The 15,682-nt window shown below is 52.7% G+C and overlaps 1 protein-coding gene across 1 annotated transcript; it reads right to left on the bottom strand.

The window, feature by feature from the left end:
• Positions 1–1,397: 1,397 nt before the first annotated feature.
• Positions 1,398–11,965, bottom strand: HCN3 (hyperpolarization activated cyclic nucleotide gated potassium channel 3; the record flags this gene model as incomplete). The annotated part of the gene is made up of 8 exons (XM_084243764.1): positions 1,398–2,098; positions 2,857–3,021; positions 3,921–4,161; positions 5,675–5,821; positions 6,179–6,397; positions 6,820–6,981; positions 7,902–8,331; positions 11,682–11,965. The coding sequence occupies 8 exons, from the start codon at positions 11,963–11,965 to the stop codon at positions 1,398–1,400; spliced, it is 2,349 nt and encodes a 782-aa protein (XP_084099890.1).
• Positions 11,966–15,682: the final 3,717 nt, after the last annotated feature.

Below are 15,682 nucleotides of genomic sequence, written 5' to 3' on the forward strand. Positions count from 1 at the left end.
GCTCATCTGTGCCATCCCTAGGAAGTCAGGGCCGCTGGCCCTCCTGCCTCCTGTATTCAGAAACCCCTGCCTGCCCGCTTTGTTCCCACACAGAAACCAGGAGTCAAAACGAGTGTCTCTATTTTCTTTTTAAACTCAGCTATTTGGAAGCAGTTATAAAACTTTTCTCATATCCAGAACCCCAGAACTCCCCACCCAGGAGAAAAGGAGATTTAAGGTCCTGGTCCCACATTCTTTGATGCTGTAGAGTAGGTGTGGGGACAGGGGTGCGAGCTATGGGATTTCCCTTGTCCCTGAGAAGGCAGAGGTGCTGCTAGCCTGCACGGAGGCCTGGAGGCCTCAGCTCCCCCCTCCCTTATTCCTGCATCAACAGCAAACACAATAGAAAAAAACCCTTAAAGTGAGAAGAGTCGTACCCCTCTGCCGTAGCCCGTCCTGCCCCCACCTGGATAGGGAGCGGATTCAAGTATTGCTGCTGACAGAGTGGGGCAAGGACCACAGGAACTGGCGTGAGGGGCCTGCCCCTTTCTGTCTCCCTACCCGGGGGGGGGGGGGGGGGGGCGGGTAAAGGAATGAGTGAATAAAATGAATTGATAATACATAAAATTAGCAAATGAATAAATACGATTATTAGATGATTGAATAAATAAGAAGGAAAGAAAAAATGTCATTTAAAGATTCAGTCCCTCGCCCCCCCACCTGGGAGGATCGAGGCTGGCACACTAAGTAAGGAGGTGCCAACCATCCCTTAGCTTCAAGAGGGACACCACTGGGCAGAGGCACAGGGAGGAGGTGGCCCCCAGTTTACAAAAAGACAGTTCTACCACAGAGACAGAGAGTGCAGGGGGCTGGAGGTCTGCCCCCACTCCCACAGCATAGACAGGCAGGTCCGCACATGGCAGTGAAGGTGGCTGCACTAGGGACCCGAGACATTTGTTGACAGCAGTGGGGACATAAGCAGTTGGCAGTGGCCGGCTGTGCTAGGGAGACGAGAAGACGAGCACGCCGGACCGAAAACACAGGGTCGTGGGCAAGGAAACGTCTAATTACTTGGCAGTGGTGGCAGTGGCAGGTACTTGTGCTTAGTGATGTGGGATCATGGGCTGGGCCTGCACCTGGCAGGACCATGGCTGGGAGAAGACCCCTGTTTGGAGTCACTTCTACTTGGCAGTGGAAATGTACAGTGCCTGGCACAGTGCCTTGAACATGGGAAGCGCTCAGCACACTTGATGAATTGGTGAATGGATTAGGAGGCTGTCAGAACAGACTGTGGGGTGCCTGAGCTGAGGACAGAGACATCTTGGCAGTAAGGGGAGGTATTCCCAACGGGCAGTGTTTCAGGTCCCCTCAGCCTTCCCAAAGAGGCATCTGCCCTACCGAGAGCTAACCCAGGGGGCTCACATGTTGGCAGAGAGCTGGGGCCCCCGGGGGGTGGTTGGTTCAGGCACAGGTGGCCTGGAGGGCTGGGCTGTCCCTGGAGCCTTGGCCAGGAGCCCTGAGGGGGGCAGGCGTTCACTTCCCGAGCCCTTCCGTCCTGGAGAGCCATCGCCTGCTGCCCGCTGAGGCAGAGAGGGCTGGGAGGCTGAGAGCGGGCGGCCCCGAGGTCCTAGCCGCCGTGTGCCTCCTCCTGGTGGGGGCCCGAGCAGGGACACCTGGGAGCGGCCAGCCCTGGAGAGGCTGGCATGGAGGGTTCGGGCAGGTGGGGCAGGCAGGCGGGATGTGGATGCCCATGGCCCCCGGGCCAGCAGAGGGCCAGCTCGGATAGGTACCATTGGGGAGGCTGGGGAACCTGCTGAGCGCCGAGCAGGGCGAGCAAGGAGGGTGGCTGGAGAGTCGGGGGAGAGGGGCAGAGAGCCCCGCTGGTGAGTCAGGGCAATGGCCACATTGGAGGTCACCGCAGCGGCCTGCAGGGGCGCGTGCACCAGGGGCTCCCACAGCACCGGCTTTCCGCTAAGTCGAGCTCCTGTGCCAGGGGCCAGGCCCCGGACGCCCCGAGCCATGTCCCTGTCATGCTGCACCAAGTGCTGCTCCATGATGCCCCCGCTGCTGCCCGGGCTTGGCTCAGAACGCTTCCGCTGAAGCATGGAATTCTTCTTGCCTAGAAGTTGGGAGAGAGGAATTCAGGAAAAGGAAGAAATTCAAGATGAAGGCTGAATATCAAAGAGTGTGAGAGAACTTGATGGAGTCCAGGGGTAGCTGGTGAGGGTGGGGTGAAGAGTAGGGAGATGGGATTATGGGGATGGAGCTTGGGAGGTAGGGGGTGGAGGAAGAAGGTCAGGGGATGAGAGTATGGAGTATCAGGTGGTAAAGGGCAGGCTTGGTCCTCAGGGGCAGGAAGACTAAAGGCCTCGGGACTTGGGCCACAGCTCCAGTGGTAGGAGTTACTGCTGAGTGATAAAGATAGTGAGTCTCTGGGCCTCCCTGGTGGCGTAGACAGTTGAGTGCCGCACTGTGAAGCTGTCCCCAGCCTCTGCAGTGTGGGTTCGATCCCTGCCGGCTGGAGAGAAACCCACATGGCGCAGCAGACCTCTCCTGTCTTGCCCACTGCTCCCCTCAGCAGTGTATTTCGTCAGTCTGCCTGTTCTGTTCCTCGCTCTGGCTCTGGTGAATCCTCTTACCCTCCTGCACATCTGGCCTGTACCCTGGGTCTGGTATAAATAAATAAATCTTAAAAAAAAAAAAAAAGGATAGTGAGTCTGTGTAAAGGCCTGTTGGGGCATTTGCAGGGACTGGGGTGGACTGTGATATAGCACTGAAGCAGGAGAGTCTGGGCTCTGGGAGAATGAGGGCTCCTTGCTATGGAGATGGGGTGAGGGTACCAGCTAGAACTGGACAGACAAGGTGGATAAGCCTCACCTATACGGCGCAGCCGATCCATGGCCACAGTCTCAAAGGCCCTGCGCATCATGGGGAACTCCTCAAGCACTGCATTGAAGTGGTCCACGCTGAGTGAGTAGAGGCGGCAGTAGGTGTCAGCCCGCACACTGGCGGTGCGCCGGCCCCGAGTCAGCAGACAGATTTCTGCCGAAGTTGGAGAAAACCTTCAGAACCACTGTCCCCAGAACTCACTCTCACCAGGCCTGCAGCGGCTGTCCCAGCTTCCTCAGGCTTCTCCCCAGGCGGGAAGCACCCACCCACCTACCTAATGCTCACCCACCCACCTAGGGCCATGTATACTCCAATCACGGTCTCTGTCCAACCCCACACAATTATTGGATTACTCCTCCCTGTCCTTACTCTCTCTAAATAAAAGTGCACACAGGCAGGCCTGGCTGGCTCCCACCCATTTCTTCACTCCACTTTAACTCCCACCCCGCCTCCATGGCGCTACCCCAAGGGGTGAGCATGGAGCAGTTCTCTGTGCACACCCTCCCCTCCACCCATAGGAATGAACACCAGGGACAAAACCCCGAAACCCAAACCCAGGGAAAAGCAGTGCCAAAGAGAAAAGTAGTGCCAAAGGGCAAAGGGCTACACTATGGGGATGCTGAGGGTGGTGGGTGGCTTGGGGACTGAGAGTTACATGAGCTTCAAGTCACTCTGGGTAGCAACTGGCAGGACTACTCCCATGCCACAGTCTGGGGCCCTAAGTCGCCCCACCAGGGGCCCACAATGCTTCAGCCCTGGGACAGCACTGCCTAGTCCTACTTTTCTCCTCTCATAGGTTCTCCCAGTTTTACATTTAAGGGCTCTAAAAGGCTCACTGGCCCAGTAATTTCTAATCTGGCTGTGCAATGGAATGTATTAAGGAGCTTTTTGAATATAAAGCTCCAGGCCTCAGGCCCAGAGATTCTGATCTCATAGGCTTGGGGCAGGACTGGAACTCTGGTTCTGCAGCATAGCCAGGTGGAGATTGATGCAGGAGAGTGGTCACCCTCTGTCCTTGCTCCAGATCACCACCATCCCTGAGACCCACTGACCTCCAAAGTAGGATCCATCAGTGAGGCGGGTGTCCCGGGCGCCACGGGCCAACACACTGAGCAGCCCGTGCTGAATGAAGTACATCTTCCTGCCCACGGAGCCCTCACGCACCACGAGGTCCCCCGGCTGGAAGACCTCAAAGCGTAGCTTGGTGAGCACGGCAGTGACAAAGCTGGGGTCGGCATGGGCGAACAGCGGCATGTGGGCTACCAGGCCCCGACAGGTGAAGTTGATGATCTCCTGGGCAGGGTAGGGCCCTGTCAGGTAGGCTGTGCTGTGCCCCCTGCCTGAGGTGCTCCCATGGAGCACATCTGTACCCCCAGCCCTGGTGTCATGATCTGCCAAAGGATGGGGATCCTTCAGTGGGTCTGGGACCATGCCTGAGCTCCTGCCTTCAGAGCTCTCTCAAGAGCCCGTACAGGACCATCCCCCCAAAACAGAGTTCCCTGGCAGTCCCTTGCTATGTATTATACTTTACCCCCTAAGACATTCAAGAAAGACCTAGGGGCCTCCCTGCTGGCCTAGGGGTTCAGTCTTAGGGCTACTACTGCGATGGCCTGACCCCTGGCCAGCGAGATAGCCCACTTAAGCACACCTCTCCTGTCTCACCCGCTGCTCCCCTCAACAGTGTATTTCAGTAGCTCTGCCTGTTCTGCTCCCCACTCTGTCTCTGGTGAATCATCTCACATACACCCCCACACTGGCCTCGACCCCAGTTTTTCTACCCCAAAATAAATTCTTTATTTTTTTATTTTTCTTTTTTTAAAGATTTATTTATTTATGCATATATGAGCTGGGGTATAGGCCAGAGGTTGGGGGGGGGTGCGGCGCGGGTGAGAGGATTCACCAGAGACCTAGTGGGGAACTGAACAGGCAGACTGGCTGAAATACATTGCTGGGGGGAGCAGTGGGCAAGACAGGAGAGGTCTGCTGCGCCATGTGGGTCAGCTCCCTAGCCGGGGATTGAACCCATGCTGCAGTGGCTGCCAGTAGCTTGATAATGCTGAGACTTAACCCCTTGGGCCACCAAGGAGGCCCAAAAATAAATAAAATCTGGGCCTCCCTGGTGCCGCAGCAGTTGAGTGCTGGGTTGCGAAACTTCCTGCAGCCTCTGCAGCGCTGGTTTGATCCCCGGCGGCCAGGCGAGGGTCCCACATGGTGCGCAGACCTCTATTGCCGCCTGCTGCTCCCCTCAGCAGTGTATTTTGTCAGTCTGCCTGCTCTGCTCCCCGCTCTGGCTCTGGTGAATTCTCTCGCCCTCCCGCGCTTCTGACTGTACCCAATGCTTGTATAAATAAATAAATAAATCTTAAAAAAAAAAAAAAAAGATGCAACCTATGAAGCTATCCACAGCCATTGCAGTGCAAGTTCAATCCCCAGCCAGGGAGATACCCACATGGCATAGCAGACCTCTCCTGTCTTGCCCGCTGCTCCCCTCAGCAGTGTATTTCAGTCAGTCTGCCTGTTCTGTTCCCCACTCTGTCTCTGGTGAATCCCCTCACCCCCCACACCTCTGGCCTGGCCTGTACCCCAGTTCTTGTATACATAAATAAAATAAATCTTAAAAAAAAAAGCAAATAAAGACCCTAACCCCTAAAAGCCCTCTAAAGGCACCGCCTCCTGTGGGACCCTCTGTAAGCCTCAACCCCTATAGGCATGCCTGCTAACCAATACCCCCTCCCCAGATAGCTCCCAGAAACCGAGAAAGTACTCCAAGAGCCCCCTCCAGAGCCCCGCCCAGGCCCAGGCCTACCTCCCGCAGCGGCTCACTCAGCTCGCCTAGGATGCTCTCTTCGTCAAACATCTTGCCCTGGTAGCGGTGCTCGTAGTACTCATGGATGCGCTGCCGCGTGTCAGCCGGCAGCTTGTGGAAGGACATGTATTGCTCCACTTGCTTGTACTAGGGGGCCAGCCCACGGTCCACGGGCGAGCAGACGGGAAACAGATGTGGAGTTGAAACAGTGGGGGGCGGGGGAGACGTATGTGGAGGAAGGTTATAGGCAGTGGCCAAACACAGAGAGGTGAACCGTGCAGACAGATGGAGGACACATAACAACAGTCCCAGGAAAAAGCAGTCATGGGCAGAGCAGCGGTCCAAACCCAGGGACACAGGTCCAAACAAGGTGAAGGCACACACAGGTACAGCACAGCACAAAGAAAGAGATGCAACAGAGGCATATGTCAGAACGGGAGCCTCAGGTTGAGTCCCCCAGCTCCAGCACCCTCCAGGCCCACCCTTCCTTCTGCCTCTGCTGACCTTCTCCTGGTACTGACGCCGGGAAGAGTCCAGAGACTGGATAAGGGCAGTAGCGTGGCCGATGAACATGGCGTAGCACGTGGCGCCCACGATCATGCTGAGCATGGTGAGCCAGACGTCCGGCATGCCTACAGGTGCCTGCTGCCCATAGCCAATGCATAGCATGTGGCTCATGGCCTTGAACAGGGCGTGGGAATACTGGCGGCCCCACGAGTGGTTCTGCGGGGGGCAGAGTGTATTGCAGAGCTGGGCATATGCCCCTTAGAGCCTCATTCTCTTCTAGCCCCCTTTTCTCTTTCTCTTTCAGTTCTGCCTGACCCCCTCACTTCAGATCTGCCTCCCAGGAGATACTTAAGTTTGTTTCTAAGGACCCTGGGCAGAAAGGGCCTCTTTTACAGCTTGTGTGGGGTCTCAAGTATCTGACTACGTTTCCTTCTCTGCCTGCTCCCTCTAACACAAATATTTCCTCAGTCTCTTTGCCTTCCTCTTTACCCACCCCAGCCCACCTCCTCACTCCTGAGTCACCTCTTGGTCATCTCCCCCTCATGTCCCACCTCCTGCCCATTATGGTCATCCCTGCTACTCAGGCGGAAGAGCCTGTAGGAAGGCCCAGGAGAGGCAGAGTTGTGGGGAGTTCTCACCACCATGCGGTTGATGGAGACCCAGCAGTCGGAAGGGAAGTCCTGCAGCATGGGCACCAGGAACTGCAGGCAGCCGTCCCAGTGACACAGCAGCAGCATCATCCCGATGAGGTTGAAGATGCGAACCACAGCGCTGGCCAGGTCATAGGTCATGTGAAAAATCTGAGGAGTCCGAGGAGGGGCTGCTGTGGACAGGAACCCCTCCCTGCTGGTCTCTTCCATTCCCAGCCTTGCAAATTCTCTTTGAACTTCTCACTAGCCCCAGTCCCCATGAATTTAAAAAATGGGGGTTATTATTTATTCACTTATAGAGTTTTACAACACACAAAGCTAATACAGGTAGGTTGTGTTACTGCTCTCGTCTTACCAGTAGGAAAACTGATACAAATCATGTGCCCAGAATCACAGTGTCACAGAAGAAACCCAAAAGGTCTACTACACAAGCAGGCTCCGTTATTTCATAGGTAAAATCCCCAGGGCATGTGTGTAAGGATTAGTGCCAGAAGCCCTCTTCCTCTTTAATAATAAGAAGAAAAGTAGTGGTAGTAGTAAGTAATTTACCGAGAATTTACGACATGTCAGGCACTCTTCGAAGTGCTTTGTCCATATTATTATAACGCCTTCTATGCTTATACCCTTAGTATATGTAAGTATACTTAACATTCTCATGTTATAGAAGAAATAAAGTCTCATATAGTAAATATGAAGACTAGGATCTGATCATAGGCAACGAGATCACACAGTCCACACTTGGAAACACTAAACTCTTCACTCTGAAGTTGAAACTCCAGCCTCTTACGCACCCTGCAATTCCTAGCTCCCGTCCCAGATCTTCCTCCCAGTCTAAATAACCCTCAAGTGTTTGTCCATCAGCTGTGCTCCACCCTCTATGCCCCCCTCCTCACTCCAGGTCCCATCCCTGAACCCTCATTCTATCCATACTTCTCCCCCACCGACTTCAGAGACATCCCACCCTTGGAAGCCCAACCCACATGCCCTACCCCATAAAGTCACCGGGAGCCCCACCCACAGCACAGTCCCAGAGGAGTCTGCCAGCCTCCCTGCCCACCTCCCTGCCCCACCTCCTCCCACTGATGTATGTAGCGGATGAGGCGGGAGAGGCGGAGCAGCCTTAGCAGGCTGAGGATCTTGGTGAAGCGCACAATGCGCAGAGCCCGAGCTGTTTTGTAGACTTCTGCGTCCAGTCGTGGCTCCAGCTCCACCACCAGGAAGATGTAATCCACCGGGATAGAGGAGATTAGGTCGACCAGGAACCAGGTCCGCAGGTAGCGTGTGCGGATGGCCCTCGGTGCCAGCAGGATCTCAGCGCCCTCTTCTACCACGATGCCCGTGCGGAAGTTAAGCGCCAGATCCAGCAGGAAGAAAGTGTCAGAAAGGACGTTGAAGACAATCCATGGTGGGGAGTTCTCCTCCTTGAAGAAGGTGATGCCCACAGGCAGCACAATAAGGTTCCCCACCATCAGCAGGAGCATGATCAGGTCCCAGTAAAACCTAAGGTGGAGTGGGATGGGGAGTAAGACCATGATATTTCACCAGACACTAGACTAAAAACAGATAGTCTGACACAAGAGTGTCAAGCGTGGGCAAGGATACAGAATAACAGAGTGACCATTTATATAATGGTGGCAGTGTCAACTGAACCACCATTTGGGAAAATAATTTGGCATTATCTAGTAAAGTTAAGCATTTCTATTCCCTGCAAACCAGCAATTCCATTCCTAAGTATATACACACTCAAGGGTGTATATATATGTATGTGTTCAAGGAGATACATATAGGAATAGCAGCTTTAAATCTGGGACAACCCAAAGGTCCATCCACAGAAAAATGTAGATAAATATACTGTGATATATTCATGTCCTGAAATAAAATACAACTGTGAAATCACCCAACTGCAGTCAAATTCCACACAATGGATGAATCTCACAAAATTAATATTGAGCAAAAGAAACAAAGAATTCATACTGGCATATTGGCTGATTCTACTTATACAAAGTTCAACCAGGTAAAACTAAACTGGCACTACCTTATTTATTCATAGGAAATTCATAGGAAAGGGGTAAGACTATAAAGGAAAGTAAGAAAATTAGTACTATGAAAGTTAGAATAATGGGTTTGGGGAAGGAATGTGAGCAGTAGGGGGCTTCTGCCCCTCAATCTTTCGTTTTCCTTTTTTTAAAAAAAGATTTATTTATTTATTTATTTATTTATACAAGCACTGGGTACAGTCAGAAGCGTGGGAGGGTGAGAGAATTCACCAGAGCCATGGCGGGGGAACAGAACAGGCAGACCGACGAAGTACACTGTTGAGGGGAGCAGCGGGCAGCAGGAGAGGTCTGCGCTCCATGTGGGACCCTCGCCTCCAGCGCTGGGGATCAAACCCGCACTGCAGATGTGGAACCCGCACTGGCAGCTTCGCAGCCCAGCGCTCAACCGCTGCGCCACCAGAGGAGGCCCTAGTCTCTCTTTTGACACCTAGACAGTAGGCTTTATAATTTGTGTGGTGTGTATGTCTACGATTATATACAACACTATATATCCCTACTATGTGTGTGTATATATATTCTTAGTACATGATAATATAATGTCCTTATGATACATATATATTATCTATGCCATTATTGTTCAATATTTTAAAAGTTAAAAAAAAAAGATAAAGTACCCTGTGCTAATCTCACAGGATTGTTAAAAAAATATGCATTGAAACAATGGATGTGACAGTGCTATAAAGTACTAGCTGGTATTATGACTCACCCACCCTTTATGCTAAGATTTCTCCCATGGCCAGCTTTCTGCTCATTCCTAGTGTAGGTCTTCATCCCTTCATCCCTTCATCCCTCCTCCCCAACACAGATGGACTTATGGCTCCTGTTTCTTGGCTGTTTACCTCAATCCCAGGTAGGGATGGTTTGTCTCCCCCTTTCATTTGAACTGAGCTTTTCAGGCATGTCCCTCCCCCTCCGTGGTAGCACAAACAGGGCCGCATACAGAGCAGCTCCCTAGGAGATCCTGAGGCAGCAAGACTTGAAGCTCTACATTCCTTTCCTTCCCTAGCCTCCCTGTGCCCACTGGGACTCTGGCTGAGCCCTGGCAAGGGCATGGGTAGGAGAGAGCCACACTGCTGTGGTAGCAGTTGTAGAAAGAGATCAGGAAGGAGCTAGGTAAAGCCTCGAGAAAAATCACTGGATAATCTGAGGGTCCCGATTACCTATGGTGAATTTAATTGCAAGATACGCCTAATGGCAGCAGAAAGCCAACTCCTTCTTACTCTGATTGTAAAATCTTTTTTTTTTTAAGATTTATTTATTTATGCATACAAGAGCTGGGGCACAGGCCAGAGATGTGGGTGAGAGGGGCGGTGAGAGGATCCACCAGAGACAGAGTGGGGAGCAGAACAGGCAGATTGACTGAAACACACTGATGAGGGGAGCAGCGGGTGAGTCAGGAGAGGTCTGCCTCTGCATGTGGGTTTCTCCCTGGCCGACCGGAGATCGAACTTGTGCTGCAGAGGTTGTGGATTGCTTCATAGTGCGGTGCTTAACCCCTTGCACCACCAGGGAGGCCCATAAAATCATTTCTTTCAACCCGTGAAAGACTGACTTGGGGACTGGTCCCCAAATCCAGGCCTCCAGGAAGACCCTCAAACTGTATGCTTTCAATCAAAAAATAAATCCTTGATTCCTTCTTCCTCCCCCTCCTGGGTCACTGGAGAAATGTTGTACTGTGAGCTGGGAGAAGAGAGGAAAAGAGGCTTCGCCTAGCCATAGAGCATCTTCACAGCCTGACTCACAGGGAGTCACAAGCCTAGCGGGTGATACAGTAGAGAGGATGGAGGCCCTCTAAGGGGGCTGCATGGCTTCTGGAGATACATCTTGGGGTGAAATAGGGGCAGGGAGGGAGAGCCACATGAGACTACACAAGGTGCATTGGTGGGTTGGAAATGAGACAGTAAGAGGGAAGTAGAAGAAACGTTGGGAGAAAGAGGAATATTTAGGGAGTATGTTTGTATGTGGATGCAAGATGATGTCTAAGTCTCCAATTGTGTTTCTAGGTTCCTGACTCACACCTCATCCTTTCTGCTCATTTTGTTCCCCAGGCAAGGTGCTTTGCACACATCCTTGCCTCATCCAAAAGCTGTCCTTCATTTCCCCCAAGGACAGGGCTGCTCTCCTCCCCTAGCGACCTTGATGTAGAGGAACAGCCTGATGGGGACTATGAAATGGCCCCACCCCCACCTCTGTCCCTTCTCTCTGATAGTCACCTGGGCGGTGGCCATGCCCTTGCTTTGCTGCCTCAATCTGAGTTCAGACACTGCTCTGCCGCATTCCTCTTTCAGCACCAGGGACAGCGACCCGGCCGCTCTGAGGACACCCTAGCCCCCTCCCAGCGACCCTCTATTTCCTGGTACCCTGTCCTGCAGGTGCTTGAGAGTGGGGGTTTGGGTGGAAGATAGAGGAGCTGGGTTTCATCCTCAGGTGGACCCCGAGCCTCGGAATGTGACATAATTTCCTATATTCCCAGCAAGCAAAAATGAAGGAAGCAAGGTCCCTAACTCCTGTGTTCCAGGTGGGGTGCGGGATTCCTGGAGTGGGAAATCCTGGTCTCTGGTGTCTGCTTGTTCCCCTTTGACTCCCCTGCCTGAGAAGTCACCAAGGATCTCCGGCAGGGATATCCCTCGCCCAAGAATTCCCAGGCTGGGCTGAGGGAAGAGACTCGGCCCACCCGGGGACCCCTGGGCCGGAAATGAAGTGACGGGGAGGGTGGGGCGGGCCTGGCCCCCGTGTCGCGGCCCGTGGGGGTGGGATTTGCGTCCCCCGCCCTCCCTGCCGGGCCCCCAGTACCGGAAGTCGCTGTAGGGGTGAATGATCCAGGCCCCCGCCGACTTGACTCGCTCCTGTTCTATTTCCACTGCTTTGTGGCTGCCAAACACGCGAAGGGAGAACTTGTTGACCGTGGGCTGGAGCAGCGTCCCAAGCGGCCTTCTCTTGGGCTCGGGCCCAGAACTGGACCCGGGGTTGGGACCCGAGGCCGTGGCCGCAGGAGCCTGGGCAGCAGGAGGTGCCGCCTCCAGACCGGGGTTCGCCCCGTCGCTGGTCCCGGGGGTCGGCCGCTGCTCCGCCTCCATGACGCCCGTCGGCTTACACCTTTGGCCTCCCAGACCCCGCCGCGGCCATTCCGGACCCCCGACCCCTCCCGGAGTGGGAGCCGGCGCAGCCCCGCCGGCTGGGAGCGGAGGCGTAGTCGGCGGGGAACTGCCGGCGCGCGGGGCGGAGGGGGTGTGTGCGACAGACTCTCCCGCGGGCGGCGGCGGGTTGCGCGGCGCCCCCTGGCGAGGGCCGCGCGAAGGCTGGGCAGCGCGGGCGGGCGGGGCTGCCCGAGCGCCAGCCCGGGAGGAGGTGGGGCCGCAGAGCCGGGATCCCGGAGGGACACGGAGATGGGCGTGGCTAGCAGGGGAGGCGGGGCTCCCCCGCAGGTGGAAAAGGCGGTGGGGGCGTGACCCAGTGTTAATGGGCCTTTCTCCCCTGAGATAGGACGGGGCGGAGTAGTGGGGGGACCCGGCGGAGTGTGGTGGGGCGGGGGGAGACGGGGCGGAATGGTGGGGGTAGGGCGGGGCGGAGTGAGGGGGCGGGGAACCCGTCTGCGCGTGCAGGAAAACCCTAAGTGGGCTGTCGCTCCAGGGATTAGGGAGGGTGAGGGATTGGGAACTAATGGAAGAAATGGGCAATAGCTTTTGAGATTCTTCTTCCCCACTCTCGCTAATGGACTTCGTGCAGTCCACTTTCTCTCAGCACTCTCCAGGCATATTCCTTTCTTCTGATCTTCTCCATAGTACTTAATTTAGAATTCATTGTGCCATCCTACACCAAATTTGCTCTATTGTGGCTGAATGGACAATGAGGATACAAAGATTAATACAAAAGTTCTAGCTATAAAGCCACCTGCTCCTCCAGAATAGGTAAATTACAGTGCTCTATGACGTTAACTGCTATAAATTCCTAAATATCTCAAGTTCATTCCTTCAACTCCATTTCTTGTTGCCATTGCCCTATTTAAATCCTTCAGCATTTTTTCACTTAAATTATTTCAGAAACCTTTAAAAGGGTCTCTAAATTAGCCCAGACTAATCTTTTTTAAAGATTTATTTTATATTTTATTTATTTATGCATACAAGAGCTGGGGTGTAGGCTGGAGGTGGGGGGGGAAGAAGGGGGAGGAGGTGAGAGGATTCACCTGAGACAGAGTGGGGAGCAGAACAGGCAATTGACTGAAATATACTGCTGAGGGGAGCAGTAGGCAAGATAGGAGAGGTCTGCTGTGCCATGTGGGTCAGCTCCCTGGCTGGGGATCAAACTTGTGCTGCAGTGGATGCAGATACCTTCATAGTGCTGAGACTTAACCCCTTGCACCACCAGGGAGGCCCCAGACTAATTCTTTTTTCACACTCTGCCAGAGTTAATTAAAATCTGAATGTAGCTCTATCACATGTTAACTATGTCCTTCAAACTTCCCTGTCTTCTATAGGATTGTATTTAAACTCCTTAGAATGACATACAAGGCCCTGAAAAGTTTGCACCTAGTTTTAACAACCTTTCTCCTGAGAATCCCTCTCTGGAAAGCCAAGACATCGACCACATTGAAATAACTTTTTTTTTTTAAGATTTATTTATTTATGCATACAAGAATTGGGGTAGAGGCCAGGGTGCAGGGGTGAGAGGATTCACAAGAGACAGAGTGGGGAACAGAACAGGCAGACTGACTGAAATATACTGCTGAGGGGAGCAGGGGGCTGTACCATGTGGGTAGCTCCCTGACTGGCCGGGATGCCTGGATCAAACTGGTGTTGCAGAGGCTGCTGATAGCTTCATAGTGCTGTGGTTAATTCCTTGTGCCACCAGAGAGGCCCATGTTGAAATACTTTTTTGGGTTTTTTTTTTTTTAAGGTTTATTTATTTATGCATACATGAGCTGGGTACAGTCCAGAGGTGTGCAGGGTGAGAGGATTCACCAGAGACAGAGTAGGGAACAGAACAGGCAGATTGACTGAAATACACTGCTGAGGAGAGCAGCAAGCAAGTCAGGAGAGGTCTGCTGCGCCATGTGGGTAGCTCCCTGGCTGGGGAGTGAACTTGTGCTGCAGTGGCTGCGGACAGCTTCGTAGGTTGCGTCTTAACTCCTTGCGCCACCAGGGAGGCCCTGAAATACTTTTGAATTGGGGTTTTGGAGCAGGCCCAGAGTCTGAGGATCCCATGTAGGCTCTCTCTCTGTGCTTCCCTTTGATAAGGAAAGAATTCAGTTTTGAGACCAAAGTTACAGAAAAGCAAGACATTTATTGATAGATTAGAGGAAGGGCACCAAAAATCTCTGAGCAGAAAGGGGTCCAAGTGGGTAGCCACTGAGGGGGCAAGGGTAGTTGCTTATGTGGATATAAAGGGCAAAGTGTGGGGATTTGGCCATTGGGTGTCTCCACATTGTATCTTGCTGATTGGTTGGGACCACAGGGTCTCCTAGTCTACTGATGCCCACCAAATCTTCCCATTAGTTATCTGGTCTGCCTCCCCCCAGCCAGCTTTGGCCCACTGCTATTGTGCTATTGTGTTGGTGCTTCGAACATTCCAATTTTAGTTGAGTTGCGGGGGCACCCTCCTGGTCCACAACTGTTCTCCAATCAGATTGATAAATGGCAGTAGGGCTTCTGGGTTTAGGGGCACTCTTGTGATTCCCCACTGATTGTTCAGCTTGATAAATGGGCAGGGAGCTTGGGCACCCTGTTCCTAAGTATTGCCTATACCCATTTCCTAACTTCCTCGTTCACATTGTTCAGCCTGGTCTCTGAACCTTTGCAAATATTTTCACTTCCTGATATTCTCCTCCAATTCTTCTCCTCCACTTAGTTCACATTTTCTCTCCTCTAGAAAACCTAGAAGCACATTACCAACTTGCTTTCCTCAGGTAGGTCTAGTCTAGAGTTTTTACCAACGGTGAGGTCATCACTGTTCCTATCTGCTCTTGTCACAAGTCTGCCTTTATTTTTATTTTTTTAAAGAATTTCTTTTTCTTTTTTTAAGATTTATTTATTTATACAAGCACTGGGTACAGTCAGAAGCATGGGAGGGTGAGAGAATTCACCAGAGCTAGAGGTGGGAACAGAACAGACAGACTAATGAAATATACTGCTGAGGGGAGCAGTGGGGGTGACAGGAGAGGTCTGTGCACCATGTGGGATCGCAAGCAGGCGGTGGGGGATCGAACCGACGCTGCTGAGGCTGCGGGCAGCTTCGCAGCCCACCGCTCAACCGCTGTGCCACCAGAGGAGGCCCTCTGCCTTTATTTGTTTATAGGTCTTTCTCTTCCATTTAAATGAGAAGTTCTGAAAAACAGGAGCCTTGAGCCTGGCACAGTGATGGACACAAAGTGGACACTTAGTAAATGCTTGTTGAATGAACAATGTTCATGGAAAAGGAAGTGACCCTCCACTCTTTTCTCTCCAATTACCTGTTCTCGTCTATTTTAGGGACCGTCTTTCTGGCTAACTGATCTACCCAATCTCCCCCTGACTACCCTCTAGTTGCCCTCTGATAATCACTAACTAGTGTAGTTATCCTCGGGTTTTTTTTTTTCATTTCCCTTCTATTTCTCAATTCTTTCTGTAGTGTCTTTAGCTCTGCTCAGTTTGCCTCAAGGTCTCCTTCTCTCTCCTTTTTTTTCCTATTCAGTAAATTTACACTTCTCATATATTATGAGTACCCACATAACATAATTCTCAAGCAATTTTCTGGGTTTCGGCACCTGCTTCTCCATCTCTCAAGCCTTTCCTCCACAGCCATGGCGCCGACCCCACACA

This window comes from Talpa europaea (genome assembly GCF_964194135.1).
Source record: "Talpa europaea genome assembly, chromosome: 9".
NCBI lineage: Eukaryota > Metazoa > Chordata > Mammalia > Eulipotyphla > Talpidae > Talpa > Talpa europaea.